Source organism: Oxyura jamaicensis, chromosome 6, assembly GCF_011077185.1.
Source record: "Oxyura jamaicensis isolate SHBP4307 breed ruddy duck chromosome 6, BPBGC_Ojam_1.0, whole genome shotgun sequence".
Lineage (NCBI taxonomy): Eukaryota > Metazoa > Chordata > Aves > Anseriformes > Anatidae > Oxyura > Oxyura jamaicensis.
This window is the reverse complement of record NC_048898.1, coordinates 20,986,100-21,002,743: the sequence shown is the minus strand read 5'-3', so window position 1 is coordinate 21,002,743 and position 16,644 is coordinate 20,986,100. Positions and strand designations below refer to the sequence as shown.

The following is a 16,644-nucleotide window of genomic DNA, read 5'->3' as shown; positions in this document are numbered from 1 at the left end:
TTGATTTTGCTTTCTAAATTTTCAAAGACAGGCCTGCAAAACAAATTATTTTATAAAGAATAAATGTTATAAAAGGTCTTAAAGAATAGGACTATGTTTCTCAAGGAGGGAGGGTTATACCTGTCAACTTTTCTCATGCTATAACTTTCTGAACAGCTGTGAAATACACTCTTCACCTTTAAATTATTCTACTGCTATGAAAACATCTAATAACACTGAGAAAAAAATATATATATATATACATTGGCAGACAGAACATCAGCAGTGTCAAACTGGCAAATATGTCATTTAATCAGAGATCAAAAGAGAAAATCTGAAGGTCAGAAACACAATATTTATAATAATATTGTCAGTGTATAGGTGTGTACTGAACACTTTGTATCTAGATCCTTTACAAAGCTTATCAGAGGAACATTTAAAATACAGCAATTGTCACTGTGGTTCTCTTCATTTCGTTGCAATATGCATGGATATTGAGCCCAACATTCCCTAGTATATTCCCTAGAAACAGCAAAAATATTCAGGTATACTTTAATGGTACTGTCTGGCATGTCACACAAGCACTGACACATCCTTCAGCCCAACTAATTCTGACTGGTACCACAAGCCTACCCTTGGGTAAACTGGATGCCATCAGTTTCTCCCTAGTTATATTTAAAAGCCTGAGCATTCTTCCAATATATCACACACATTTCCTTGGAAATAAACTCAGCTGTGCTTAGAATGAAAAGGTGTGAGGAACACTTTAGGAGAGAGGAGTGGGGAACAAACTGAAACAGCTCTGTATTATCATTAATTTATACTGCAACAGGTGACTTTGGCAATGTGCACAGAAAACAACTGTGAGAATATTCACAGCATAGCTTTCCTGGAATACTTCTATGACAATCAACCTGGAGATGCTAAAGCTTTGGAATAAAGGTCGACAGAAGAAAATGTTCACAAGAAAAATGGAAGGAGAATAGATATATGCTGAATAGTCAGAATTTGGCATGGTTATAACAAAACAGGGGTTGGACCCGATGATCTCTTGAGGTCCCTTCCAACCCCTACAGTTCTGTAATTCTGTAATAATGTCTCTTCAGTTTTGGTGTGGGGACCAATATGACACTGAATGCTCTGTCCCTCTATACATTTATTGTTATCACATCACTTTAACCAAGATTTAATTTCACATAGGACCATGCTGACAGGAAGGTTTGCTGTCATTACTATTATTTAAATGATAAATAAAAACACACATAAAAAGGAGTTAGATTAAAACGTTATGGAATGATCAAGCTTACGGTGTGCAATTCAAACGAGGAAAAAAAAGTACTTACTTTTTTCTTGATAATTCATTTTACACTTATTAACATCAATAGAAACATAACATCTATTGAAATGGCTATTTGAGAGCTCCCCGACCTAAATATTTATCAACTCTTAAAGTATTCCTAATTTTTTGAGATTTTATCAACAGTAAATTACAGTTATGACTCCACAGTCTTCTGGGATTGAAGTTTTTCTGGTTCATGTCACTAATAACTCAGAGACCTCAGGTAATACTCTTTCACTGTGGAAATCAACATAACTGCTGCTTGGCAGCTGGATATACCAAAATATCAAAAGCTTCTTCCAAAGGCTGTAAGGGATGCAAGGTATAAAATGTAGGTGTGGACAATTGGGAATGTAGAGGCCCATAGGCCTAAACCCTCAAAGAAACAAGTGTTATCCAGAGCAATTTCAAATCAGATTTCAATAACTGTACATCTTTGTTTATTTTTATTATATCCAGCCTTTTTTTTTTTTTTTTAAGTCATACAAAGATACATTTGTTAGAAAAATCAGCTGGAAATTTCTCTAACTACAATGAGCTGGAGCTGGCCAAGCTCCAGAACTTGAATGGAACTCTGGGAAGCAGAAGCATCATAAAATAAAAACACTGCCTCTTATATTAGCGTAATGGCACATTTCAACACCCACATGGTCAAACATTTGTTGAGATCTTCCACTGTAAAATACTATGCAATGATGCATTAACATGCTTACTGGGAGTTCAAATATTAATTTAACCTTTTTTCATTTATCTCATATCAAAAGTCATGTGTATGGTAGAAGATTTACACATATCAATGTACAAGCCTCAGAGAAATCGATAACATTCACTAAGTATTCATTATACTAACAAAATACACACCAGAACATAAAATAATTTAAAATAAGCATCAGCTTATTCGGCTTCAAATTTAAGCTGCCTAGGAATGTTATTATATGATAAGAAAAGACACTAAAATAATATTGTTTTTTTCTGTTTTGAATTTTACTTACTAGATTTTAATGCATATAAATGTTGCCAGATGGAAATATGTTTGTACACATTTTTCTGTATTTTATCTGAATAGTCAGCACACGGATGGATTTCCAAGTAAGAAAGGTTCTGTAAAGAAAAGTTATAAAATGTAAAGGCAAACTATACAAGCCAGAGTATGATCCTAGAGGAGTAGACAGCAAGTTCTGCCAAGGTGTTCAAACGAATAAAATTCAAAAAAGTGGCTCAGTTAAACTGCTAAGAACATTGCGTACTTGGAAAGGATATCACAACAGCATCAACTGCAGCCTTCAAAAAAATCAGAGAGAATTTCTAATGAACAATGTCACTTTTGTAGTAGGTTGGGTTTTAATACCTTTGTATTTTATTATACTAGTTAGAAACATGGATTTCTGAAAAGACAAAGAAAGCTAGGTGTAAAATTCAGGTTATAAACTATTATATAGATTAAGTGCATTTTTAATGCAAGGGGAGATGTGAGAAAATCTTCCTAGAACGGCTGAATCTGTAGATTCAAAGAGAAGGTCAAACCACCAATCAAAGCTTTACAAAAAGGATCTTAGAAGTCCGAGCAATAACTCAAAGTGTGACTGTCCTTTAGACAATGTTTTTATGCTGTATATCCAGCCTCTGAGACACAAAAGAAGCAAACAAAAGAAAAACTAGAATTTGGCAATAGTTATAATTCACCTGAAATGTCAGGGGGTGCGTGCGCACGTGCCCCACCAATGGGATAAAGAGCAAGTTAAATAAAAAATATAGAGAGAGAATTTTAAAAGGGGTGTATTTATGCAGCAAAGTGGATATAGTGGAAGTGATTTAAAGGTGTCAGGTTTCAAAACATTGTATAAGCACAGCCTCCTTGGTATAGCTGTGGTGCTAACCATTCTTACCAAAGTTTGGGGGAGCTTAGTTTTCAATGTTTGTTTTTTTCTTTCGTTTGAGGCTTCTTTGTGCTTGAATCCTGTGCAATCATAAGTAGTAAACACATTTTAGAGATACCATTTAGGGCTAGACCAGATAGAGTCTTCAATTAAGTAACGCAAATAGAAGCTTTTTATTTTTTAAAATGAATGGTTAATTATTTTTCTGTAACAGTCTACATGCCAGAATCCTCCAGTAAATTCTTTGTTGACCTGTGAGTTATATCCTGAAAGAAGTTCTACAGATTATTACTCGGTATTATAACTTAAAATGAACAGCACACGAAAATAACGAATGCTATGTGCAGTTAAGAGAATTTGAAAGATACCATTTTCTAACACGGGGAAAAAAAAAAAAAAAATGTAGCTGAAGAACACACATCTACAAAATTCACATGCTCGTTTTAACATGAAAGTTTTTCTAACATTTGGGAAAACATCTCTGTAGTTCTCCCTACCACAGGGCTAAATCCTCTAACACAAACAAGGAGGAAGGAAAACAGCAGGACAGAATATAAGCAGATTTGCACAAATCCATGAAGTATTTAGGCAGCCAGAGTTCTCTTTGGCCTCTGAAAGGCTCCCAAAGCTTATTTAAATCATAAAAATAATCTATGTCAGTCACAAGACTGTTGAACTCTATTTCCATGCCTCATATATTTGGCTAGCATAGTTAAAATAAAAAATTAAAAATTTAGAAGAAAAAAGTAACCACAACTCAAAAAGAAATTGTATGTTACCACTGTTGGAGTATATGTTGTCAGACAGAACCCATAATAGCTCGTAATCCTCACTTTTGCAAAATCATGAAAGTTTTGTTTTTTTCTGCCACATTCTCAGTGGTAATCAAGGTGTGAGATCAATTGCACCATTGTAAGAGTTGTTATAAATTCGGCATTACAATGTCCTTATTGTAAGAGCAGATGACAGTTTTGAGCAATACAACATTGCTGAATTTAAAAAGAAAAAAAAAAAAAATCTGAATATGTTTTTGTTGCAAGATTTTTAGAATTTCAGTCAGAACATCCAAAAAGTAAGAGTTGAAAAACAAAAAGCAGATTAAATATAAAGATACCTGCCAGGATGTTATGAAGCTAAACTGTCCTAAGTACACAATGACTTTCTGCAGACACATTTTTGCAAGGAACTTCTTCCTTCCTTAGTACTTATCTGCAAGCACTGTTGGAAGAGCCTGTGGCATTTTCCTCACAGTTTCAACTAAAGTACATTTGAATGACTGTAGCTCCTGAAATATTAGAGAGAGAAAAACACAGAGAATTATAAATCCACTCCTCAGAGGAAAAGAGAACAAATAACAAATGTCAGAGAAAACTGAAGTATTTCAGTATTTCACTAGTCTTCACAGAAAATACTGTGACCAGACGCTTAATTTTGATAGCAGCAATGGAAGGATATCCATATTTATTACTTGCATTAATGTGGATTAGACATTTAAATAAGAATGGCATAATGAAATTCACAATAAAGATTATGTAAAGAACAAGCCAAAGCAATCCTTGAACTGAGTACTATGAATCCAGCGCATAATGTAGGTCAGTTAAATGGCAGTAACTTGAAAAGGGCAAACATCTATATGTTAAGATGAGGAGGGGGAGAAGAAGGACCCTAAACTGCTGAACAATCAGCCCAACTTCAATTCCCACAAATATATTAAAGCAAACGGTGAGCCTCAATATAATTATTAACTGTTTCTTAATATTGCAGTAAAAATAGACTTGTCAGGAACAAATTGTGTCAAACCAGTCTCATTTCCTTCCTCAATATGATAACTATCTAGCAGGTAGAGGGCATGAAATACATATCACTAAGGTTTTTTATGCAGTCCCATATACAATCGCCACACAGAACTAGAGAAATGTGGTGAAAGTACTGTATATTGCATGTGCTCATCTGCCTCACATTGAGAGAATATCTGTGAATATCTTTCAGACTCAGAGGGTATTTCAAGTAGCATCCCATAGGAATTTTCTCTGTCCTGGATTATATTCAGTATTTTGTCAATTACATGGACACTGATGTAATGAGCATATGTCTGAAGTATATCTGGATATTTACCACTGAGACAGAAGACTTACAACAAAATAAAGAACAGTATACTGAGACCAGTAAATTCACCGTATTTTTCAATTATGGTGGAGCCAAACTGAAGAGAATGCTGTGAATGAAAAGACTAAACAAGAGTTTATAAACTAAATCAGTACATCAGAAGAAACACTGAAGAAGCTGGGTTTGTTTCCTCAGGAAAGATGGAAAATAGAGGTCTAGTCCACCAGTGGTCAGACAGCAAATATTATTCCTACTGACAGGCACTTTCTCTTGCAGCCTCCAGTCCAGCACAGAATTGGTAGTTCTTCTTCCTGCTGTGCCACCTAAAGATGTGATGAATCTGGTGCTGCCCCAAGACCTCACTGTTAGAAAAAGGGGTTGCCCAGCTGATTTCCAAGACTGAGCCAGTTTGCTCTAGTTAAGTTTGATCCTGCCTCTCTACTGAAGCCCTGCCAAGATCTCCTGAGGTCTCTTCCAGATGCTATGATTTCTGTTGATACTTTTATTTTTATTTCCTGTTGTATAAAAAAAAAAAAAAAAAAAAAAAAGGGGCATATCCACTTTGCAAATTTTATCAAACTTCCAGACAGAGAGCTGTAAGCAAGCTTTTATTATCCAGCTGCAAATGTACTGAAACTATGATACTATTCTAGCTTTTTACTTTAAGAATGTTTTTCTCCCACCCACCCACCATGAATGCCAAGCCTGTCAATCACATTAACAACAACAAAAAAACATATGGGAGCACTTAAGAGTGAAGAGTAGACATGAGAAAATGCTCCTGCAACTTATTTAGAATCAACGCCAACGTGAGTATATGGGAGAAGAAAAATAAGGAGTATATGGTAAGTCATGCTCCTTTCATTATTTTTGTATAAAATGGGCATAAAAGATATTGGTGACAATGGCTTATATTTTTTTTTAAATTGCTACCTTCTTGAGCTAAGATTTTTCTAAAGTATATTTTCCAGAGAGCATTCCACTAAAATCGATTGCATGCATCTGCTACAAGATTTTTCCTAAGCAGAACTTGACTTTGAACGTTCTAAAATAAGTTTAACATATTTAGTGCTCATGTTCTTTAAAATATATAGCTGTATTTAGTAAGAAATACCAGTGGTATGATCTAGGAACCATTTTCTATACTGCTTATTCTCTTATTAGAGATTTATATGAAATTGCAAGTTGATAACTCCCTTTATGAAACTCCAAGGAGCTGTAGACTACACAAACATGTCTCTTATATGGCTTGCACATTTCAGATGTTAGGGAAAAAATCATTCAGATGTATCCTGTAACAATGTGTTAACTCTGCTTTATGTCTGAATTACAGGGAATGAATTTCTGTTTAGAGGTCAAATTATGTGGTGTCTACAAGTGTGCTCGTTAACTAAGATGCCCCTGAAATTTGGTGCTTCCCAAGGGGTAGCAAGATAGAGTTCTGTATTAAATGTCAGTTTTGGTAAGGGCTCCATAAAAAAAAGAAATTTGTTAATGTACAGAAAACAGATTTGTGCCTTTTTTCAAGGAGTGAAACTGTAAAGAATACTGATGAAAAGTGTTAATGTCTCCAGTTATATACAAGCTTAAAATAACAGATTACACTCTGCACACGTAGCCAACCCATTTTTAAGTCTGCCAGAGACCCTGCCAGTTTTGAGAGACTCCAGGGAATATTAAAGAATTGAGTGAATACGACCTGCCAGGGCTAGTGCTGGTTTTCATTCAAATTTCTACAGTCTGCTTGAAAGTTATGTGTAGGGTCCTAGCAATTTGGAAAGAACCAATGTGTGGCCTATCTTTAGCTGGTGGATCCTGGAGGCCAAAATATGGAGACTCAAGGATCTAGAGGCTCAAGGATCTCCCATCTCCCCCACTCCTCGAGGCTCAAGGATCTCTCCCAGTACAATGTACACAGCTGGCGCGTGTGTTCAAATGCACATTTACACTGACTGCCATGAAATTTGATAAATTGCATAAAGTAACTAGGAGCATGAGGGACTAATTAATAACAAAATCTGGACTCCCACTTATTCTTGAAATACTCCCCTTGGAAGTAGTGGAAAGCAAGCAGAAGCACAGTAACACTGCATTTTTATTGCATGTACTTGAGGAAAGAAAACGACAGGATTGACCAAGCCAATGTAAGTATTGGCATCAGATAATAGCTGTAGGCTCCCAGATGACAATGCCTATGTTCCTGGTTTTTAAATTTTGTTGTCGTCACCATATTTAATCTAGCTGAAACACAAACAGCAAAATATTTCTTGCAAACAGTCCCAGCAGCCTGGGAAGCAGCATACAAGCATAGAAGCAGAGGGTTGCAGGCAGTAATGAGTACCCAATTGTGTGCTGGGATCTCTGAAAATGCTGCTGGCCTAATGGGCCATGGCAGAAAGAGGAGCAGGCCAGAAAGAGGAGCAGGCACTGCTGGCAGCATGCACTGAATTCAAACATCCTCTATGCCCTTAAAACTCTATTTTTAGTCTGCCTCTGAGAAGTTCTGAACTAGAACTGCTTACCTGCCCAGTAACCAAACTCTATACTGCATAAATAATAGTATTGCTGCACTTGGCTTTAATCATGTTTCATACAAGCAACCATTAAACCATAATTCAGTCTCCCACCACTGCATCCTCCCACTGCTTCCGTCTTTCACCAGACCTGAGGGCTCTACTGACACAATTACTCATGGACTGAAATTAGGCAGGCAAAGTCTCTTAAAAGAGAGGTAACTCTTTTTTCTGGTCCTGCACACAGTGGAAAAAAGCATTACTCCCTCCCATCACCCAGGGAGATGTTGCCCCCTTGGAACTACTCACAAACAAAACACTCAAATTCAGTTTAAATTTGCTTATAGTGTTAGCAGCCAGGCACTTGGGGAATACTTTCTGTTCTACAGAGGCAAAGTTTAATATGCAAGGGCATCTATCTTTATTCAGCATTTCTGAAATTCCAGCTGTTAAGTTTTTCCAGACTCAATGTTCTGCAAAGTCACAAGATAGGAAAGAGTTAAGAGTATTTAGTAGCGACAACTGACCTGTCAGTCACTTGAACAGCAAAAATACACGCAGGAAAATGTGAAGATAACATATGAGACATTTTAACTTAGTTGAAATCCATTTTAACCTTTGAACACATATCCAAATAAAACAGGAAGAGTAATTGGAAAACAGAATATAACATTCCTTGGTCTCCAGCCTTTTAGGGAAGCTTTCATATTTCTCCTGATGCAGTGACTCAAAACTGCGTAGCAAAATAATCTGGGTTTGTTTCAGCAGCCACAGATGCATCTTTGCAATTTTATTACCCAATCTATAAAACAATGGCTCCCAAAATTTCCCCATTGCTCCATTTTAGACTATGCATCCTGCCCCCTCCTCCACTGTAAGAAGTGCCTGTGCTGCTGCTCTTCAGCTGGAAGCATGAGGAGGCCAAGAAGCACAGTGTGTGGAACACATCCAGCTCCAGGGAGATGGATGGACAGGGACAAGGCTGGGAAGAGGCAGAAGTGTCCATCCTGAGCCTCCCTCAGCTCTCCTCCCTCCCAACTCCCTCCAAGTCCCAGCCTCCACCAAACATCTCATCTTCCTCCTCCTGCAGCCTGCAATCTGTGTACAGCCAGACCACTGTGCATTTCCCTCTTTAAAGGATACTGATCACAGCTCCTAATTTGGGGTCTTCTGTGTAACATGGATAGTGTATGGGCACGCAGCATATATGGAAACTACATCCAGCCCAGTAAGTTCTTGAGTTCAAAATAGTTGGGAACACCATATATTGGGAACGCTGGGGAAAATCTTGCCCTGTTTCTGTACTGTTCCTTAGGTATCTCACTTCTGACTGCTGTCCGAAAATAAGGTATTGAACTAGGTGATCTTTTCTGAATTTCTGGTCTTACCCAGCACCAACATTTTTATGTCAGCCCTACCTTTTGGAAAAGATAACATAGCATTGAAATGACTTTGACAATGTGTTCTTTAATGGTATTAAGACAAAAAGAAAGAAAAATAAAAAAAATCTTTAAGATAATACGTTGCCTTTGAGTGATTTATATCCATCCAAAAGCATGGCACCCAGATTTGAGATAAGGAATTATACATTGTGTCAACATGGATGTAAAAGTTCAGTAACTAAGCTCTGTTTTTCCTATGTAAACAGCACAGCACAACATCAAAACAAACAAGCCAAATGCAGTCTGAAGGCACATCCAAACAATTGTACAAAGAACTTCAAGGTAGGCAAGAAACAGCAGCTAACAGTTTTTGCAATAGACATAAAGACTTGGTTTCATATTTAACTCTAAAAGATGCCAATGACTCAGAAATTTTATACACTGATTTTCAGCAGAATGTGCTTAACTGATTCCAGTAATGGCTGATATTTGCATATGTTGCATAGTTTTCTTTTACTGAAAGAGTCATTTGCATTAGAACATTGATACTTCCTAAATCATTAAAGGCGTTCACTTTAAGTGAGCAAACAGGAAAAAAGTTGCAGAAAGGACTTCCTCTTAGGATTTCTACAGCAGCTCAATAAAGAGCAGTGAAGCAACAGTTCAGTGTTACTCATATAGACCAAGTCTCTCTCACTGGATAGCAACATGGCCACAAAACTGCCATCTCAGGAAGAGTGTGAGAACTGGACAGCTTTTCAAGTTGCAGATCTCCTGAGACAGGTACTGAATTGCATACGTAACACTTTAGGAAGTTCGGTCTATATTCAGCTAGCAGAAAATCTTACTAGATACAGTGTACAGATATCTTATCCTAAACATAGCACAGATATTCTAACATATTAAAAAGAGATTAGTCAGCAGGTGCCATCCCTGAGAATTCATTCATGTTATTATGTGAGTTTTGGGGTGTTCTATTTTTTAATAGAGATTTATTTCATGGCAGAAGCTGCTAGCTAAGATCTGCTACATGGCAAATCACATTAGAATGTTTGCTCATAGGGCTATTTCTTAGAATAGGAGGTATTTCATGCCCCAGTTTATATACTGAGAAGAAATAACCATTTCAGTGAATGTGGACATATTTTATATTTGCAATTTACTTTAAAATTTACAGGTTGTCAATAAGAACCTAACTCTTCATCTTTTCTTCTCGATGTTTAAATACACACAGTAGTTGCTAGATATTTCCTTAGATTTAAGGTACTTGAGCTTTTTTCTTTAAAAAAAAAAAAAAAAACATTGCTTTGTCTGTTTGTACCTTTACTTGTTACGCAATATCCATTCTATTCTATGTAAAGAAATATGAATTGCACAAAGTCTTTCAAGCTTACCTTCAGTTATTATTTCACTACTTGAATAATCTCCTCCATGATACGTACAGTATCTCCTCTGATATATATATATCTTATATATATATAAAACATTTTTCCTTCTACCTTACTGAATACCATGTCTCAGGTTTTAAACTCCTACGCATACCTTACCTATATGATAAAATTAATTCATTGTATTATGGTATATAGTCTCCTTTTACATTTCCTTTTGTTTTTCAGGAAATTTCTCTAAATAGCTTTATATAAAGTTTTTGACTTGAGCTCATCCTCCTTCTAACTGTAAAAGCACCCATCTTTCCAGTGTTTGTTTTACACAAACAGTGAGAATTTTATGTCATTAGGGTTTCTCATCCTTCTCAATCAAAGCAGCATGTAATCTTTTTCAGGAAAAATACTGTTATGAAATGTTTCTACAAGTGTTCCATTTGTAACCACGTAAAAAGTAGGCCAATGTTTAAAGTGTTCCTGTACTATTTTATCATTCCACTTTTGTTTGATACATAAATACACGTTCTTGTGTGTGTACAGTTTTAAAAAGTTTTACAATGCAGATGGATCACAGGTGGACCATAGTCCCCACGTTAAGAAAGTAAACCTGTTCCATGGAATTGATTCATACCATAATAATGTCTCAGCTAAACGCTGAACTTTTTACTGTGAACAGCTACTCAGAGGATTAATTAGCTCAAAGCCTTGCAGCTTAAAGGAAATCAGACAAGAATCACTGTATCATCTATTAAAGTACACAGTAGTTCTGTAGAAACATACAAGGCAAAATTAATAAAAAATTGCTCAACAGCGCAGAGGCTTCCAAGGAAATGTCAGCAAGCAAGCTGTGACTTCTGACTTGATACTTGTCAAGGGAGAGTATTATAATCTTCCTATCCCAACTTTATAAAAAGTTCATGCTTTGCTTACACTCACATAACCAACAAAAGCAGCTAAGTGATCCCACCACTACAGCATAACCAACACCAGGTGTTTGGCCATTCTGTGCATCAAGGACTAGCACTGGGGAGCAGCAGCCAGGTTGTACAGTGCCCTCCAAGTCCCACTGCCAGCACTGCAGAGCCTGGCCCAGGTATTGCCATCCCTTCCACAGCCAGCCAACCCACAGGAGCTGTCCAATACCTTCCCAAAGACATGGCGTATGTGTCCATCACCCCTGTTAAGGTTGCAGAATCAAGCACTCAGATGTGAAAAGTTCCAGAACTGAATTTGCTCTGATTTATATACACATTATGATAGTCTGTAATTGCTTCTTCACGTGCTATCTTTTCCATCCAGAAGAACCTGCCTTTTTCAACGCAGAAAAGCCTGTATTTTCTGTGCACTACTCTAAGCCTTTACAGGTATTGTAAGGTGTGCAAGGCCAGGGCTCGCCAAAAAAGAGCAAATGTATTCATGGTAATGTGAAGTTAATTCTGCTTTGAAATATCAGATTCTGTCAGTGCTCCAGCTCAGCATTTTTACCCGAAGCCATGCAAGTCACACATGGGGGAGGGTAAGAGGAGGAAAAAAAAAAAAAAAAAGGCAGTTTCCTGAGTGCTTGAGCTGAAATTCCAGACTCCAATTTGCAGAAGTGGTGAGAGCTGAGTTATTGCCACAGTGGAAGCTTTGCTCAGAAGCTAAAAATGCCAAATTATTGAATATATTAGCTGTATGTGTATACCTACTTTTTAGATCCTGCATAGCTTTAGTTATGCATTCTAAAGCAGTGGATATTGTCACAGTTTTATTTCTCAGGCACCTCAACTCCTCTTGCTAATACAGCTTTCACCTCACAAGGTGGTCTAAGAAAACATAGCAGGTTAGTATTTCTGAAGCACTCAAAGAAAAATTCCTGAAGAGCTTGAAGCAACAACAAAAAAATAGTTTTTTCTGGGTTCAGAGGAAGGTTTAAATACTGTTTAGCATAGGTATATAAGATAGCAAAAGAGCAATGAGCGCTGAACAGAATGTAATAAATTGAACAGCAATTTCCTTAATGTCACATCAGCTTTTATATGCTGTGACTGATGCTGAGACTTCTAGAATAAATAAGTGAAGATGATAACAGAAACCTGCTGGGCATATGCATGTACTTAATCTTGTTATCTTGTGTATATGCTATAACTGTGACAATATATGTATTCCATGTTGCACTCTGAGTTGATCTACTTGGTCTGCCACATTTGCCATGTAGCTTAGTCCCTCTCCTCAGTACTGATCGTAATACTGTGGAGTTAGGGTATTTGAAACAGAATGAAACATTCAATGGTCACCAGTAAACACTAACAGTGAGACATCTGCTTGCCTAACAAGTTAATAATTGAAAAAGATCAATTTTTCCCCCACATGAAAGTTATCTGCGTGATTAATAGCATACAGCAAACCACCATAGAAAAATGAGCTCATTGGGGCCAACAACTAGAAAAGAAAAGAGGGCAAATAAACGGAAATAGGTGGGCATTATTATTATTACAAATTGTGTTACCTCGATTTTTGCCTTTCTACCAACATCTGTGCAAGTGCTATTTTTTAATGACAATTAACACCCCCCACGCCCAAACACTGTCTGCAACACCCATAGAAATTGCAAACAAGAAGCACTCTCCAAACTGTAGTATAAAAGAACAATTTATAGAATTAAGCATAGAAATATTGGGTTATAGGTCAAACAAGCAAGCCATCTGTATAAATGTCTGAGTATGAAGTTTTAATATGAAAAGTACATAAAATACACTTTGAAGGTTTTTAAGGATATTTCTAGAATGCTTAAAAGTGATTAAAGAATTACCTTAGAAAATTCCACAAGTATTGCTATGAGAATAATTTATTTTCATTAACGTTCTGTTAGTATCTGAGTTGGTCTGTACTGCTGCAAAAAGTTACAACTATAATGCAGGGAAGAGTCACCAAGAATTGATAAGTGTGTAACAAATATGACATTTTTCCCTGTGATGCACTGATTTCCAGTTTCAATACTGAGTTTACTTGCTTACAGAAAAAAAGTTTAAAACTACTGCTGGCCCAATCCTTTAAAAACCTGGACACAAGCTTCTTAACTACAGGGAGATCTTGCATTTAACAGTTTTCCAGACCTCAGTTGTTCTAGTCTAAACCAATAAGGATTTGATAGTATCTGTATTAAAATACACATTGTTAATGTAACTGAAACAAATAGACTGAATTATTTGACCAAGCATAACAAACAGTCATTTCAAAAGTGGTACATTCTTAAAGAAGAGTTCCTGATATTGTCCTACTTCTTGTGCATAACTGTAATTTATTTGAAAACCCAGACTAAAATATATAGCATAGCAACTAGTTAGACTTTTAAGATATCTTAATAAAGGCAGTCCAATGTGTTCACCTTTTTTTTTTTCCCAAATTATTTAGTTGGTGTGATAAAGAGATACTATTACTGAACATCCTTGTCTCATTTTGCTTTGTAACCAATGCCAGCTTACTTAGAAAAAAAATAAGCAACCATGCTAGAGAAGTAAGATCCTGTTTCTGAATCTGAATTGCTTTCGAACAATGCCCATCTACCATGGGAACTGCAGACATCTCACCTGGTCATCTGCTGCTGGTGCATACAGAGAGTTGATAATAGAGGTGTGTAGCAGGAGAGCTTTCTCTTGCAGTCTTCAGTTCCAAGCAGTTGGAGATGTAACTGTTTCCTGAGGTGATGCAGTTAAAGATGAGTTATGCCACAAGCTACCTTTTTTGACCTGTTTCTATTTTTAACCTCCTCTTTTATCCTACAGCAATTAAGTTTCCACAATTTATTTCTGTTTGGCTCTTTGTTATATTTGTTAGATTTTCTGCTTCATAATTTCACCTTGTCTACTGCATTCATGATTTTATCAGCCCTTTCTTCTGAAGAAAGAGGTAATATCTAAGAGGCCTTATCCATTCTTACATGGAAGTCACTACTTATTTCTAAACATTGGTATTATTCTGCCCAGTATCCCTTTCATGACTATCCATGTCAAACAGTATAAAGATTTCTGCAACCCTAAGTATTTGAGCATGGAAATATTAATCAGCTTCTTTACAAATGTCAAGATTCATACTTGTAATAATTCTATTATTTCTCAACATAGTTTGGAATGCCTGAATCTGCTGTGCTTGTAGAAAAACTGAGCATGAATGGATCTCATTTCTTGGTAAGTAAATATTTCATAAGGGCTACCAGTCAAACATATTTCAACATAAGGCTTGTATTCCTTACAGTGCCAGGAATTAATCTGACATTTTCATTCTTCAATGTGGCAAGGAACATCTCTTATGAAATATGACTTACGGGTTCTTGTTTTGTTTGTTTTAAAGAGAAATATATCTTAAATCTATTATTTATGTACAAGCTTTTCCCTAAAACTTACATGACTAAAAGCACTACTAGTACACAGTTCTACATCAACTTTACATTCAAAGTTTAGAGATACTGGAAACTACATCTAAAAAAAACTGATAGCTTCTTTTGTTGAACTCTGCAAAAGTGTTGTTAAATTGATTTCAACTAATGATTAGAGAGGAATAGAGTAACTCCTTGAACTTGGGTGATTCCTCTACTTCTAATTCCATTTGTGTAGTTATCAAAGTAAAAGAACTTTAAGACCTATTTTAAAGCTAAATTAAATGTTATAATTTATTTGTACCCTGCAGAGAAGTTATCTTTGCTTGGCACTTTGTTGCTTTACAAAGCTGTTTCCTGGGTGCACCAGGCATTACATTTGCTGTTTACATTAACAGAAGCTCCAGACCTGCAAAGTGATTCATTAGACTGCAGTTAACTTGTGTGCATGCATGTTTACTTAGTTTAGTACTTCATGGTCACAAAGTAAAATTGGGTTTTCTAACAATTAATGGTAGGCTAACAAAGCTGTCCAACACAGGCCAATTCCCATCCCTTTCATAGGTTATGAATTGAATTGCTAAAGATGCTGTACACACTCCATTGCTGGCAGAGAGGGACTGAAGTTAAATGTGTTGGCTCTGCAAGTAGCAACAGGCAACAGCAGAAAAGGATATGAGAAATTTTCAGACAGTAGTGGTAACCTAATAAAACACAAGTGAGAAAATCAAGAGGAACAATGGATGGCCTTCAGTCATGGTCTGTGATAGAGTTTTTTTTAAAAAACAATATGATTAAAAATGAAAGTATTTGCTAGCATGCTGTCCAAATTATGCATTCTCTAACACACCTTTAAACATTATTTTGCATTGCAGAAACCATGGCAGAATGTATGTGATACAACAAGCAATGTTCATTTTTGATGGCATTGTACAAAAAAAAAAAAAAAAAGACAGGTCTTGTACTAATATTCCTAGAGTTTTCGTGTTCTTTTAAGTAAATTGTTCAGTAGCATTGTCAATAATAACTGTTTCAGTCATGACATTACAGATTTAATTACAACAACACTGAAAAAGTGATTAAATATATATTGAATATATAGAGATAATAATAGCAATAGTTGAGTAACTACAAGATGCTGTTCACCTATGTACAAACTAACATGTAAATTATAAATAATTAAATGAATAGCCTACATTTTTATTCCAAGCTCCTAGCCTAGTTACACGAAAACTAAATTATTCCAGGAATGACAAGTTCCCTCTCTGTTGCACAGTGTCTGATTTAGAATGCACCCCTAGTAAATCAACTTCAATAACTTCACTTGTGCTGGAAAAATCATTGAGGTCTGAGAGGTCTGCTTAAGAAGTTGTTCCTAACAACAGGAACATTCCTTTAGAGAGAAAACCAGCAGGTTGTGATTCCAGCACCCAATTCTGAGCTAAGATAATGCTGGATGTGCCACTCCTATGGGCACCTCAGTGTCAATTGTGGCAGTTAGCAAGACACTTGAGTTCACCCCTCCCAGGCATAGGTACTTGACTTTGCTAACATATAAATGAGTGTCTGGAGTCCATGGTTCCCAAGAATACATACCTGGCATTGTTAGCATTAGAATGATTTTCCTTACCACTTTCATTTCTTTCAAACAGTATGTAAGTGGGTCTCTGCAGCCACTGGGCAGAGGGGGAGATGCTGTCCAGGCTTTC

The 16,644-nt window shown here is 36.3% G+C and overlaps 1 protein-coding gene across 3 annotated transcripts in view; it reads left to right on the top strand.

Moving 5' to 3' along the window:
* Nucleotides 1-6,053: 6,053 nt before the first annotated feature.
* Nucleotides 6,054-16,644, top strand: part of BLNK (B cell linker) — a 97,183-nt gene continuing 86,592 nt past the window's right edge. The window contains exons 1-2 of one of the 3 annotated variants that reach the window (XM_035330386.1): nt 6,054-6,146; nt 14,685-14,747. In XM_035330386.1, coding sequence (XP_035186277.1) covers nt 6,069-6,146; nt 14,685-14,747 — 141 coding nt within the window. In that variant the 5' untranslated portion in view covers nt 6,054-6,068. Of the gene's footprint in view, nt 6,147-9,492; nt 9,980-14,684; nt 14,748-16,644 lie in introns of those variants that run through there. The other 2 variants (XM_035330387.1, XM_035330388.1) reach the window with 2 other exon arrangements.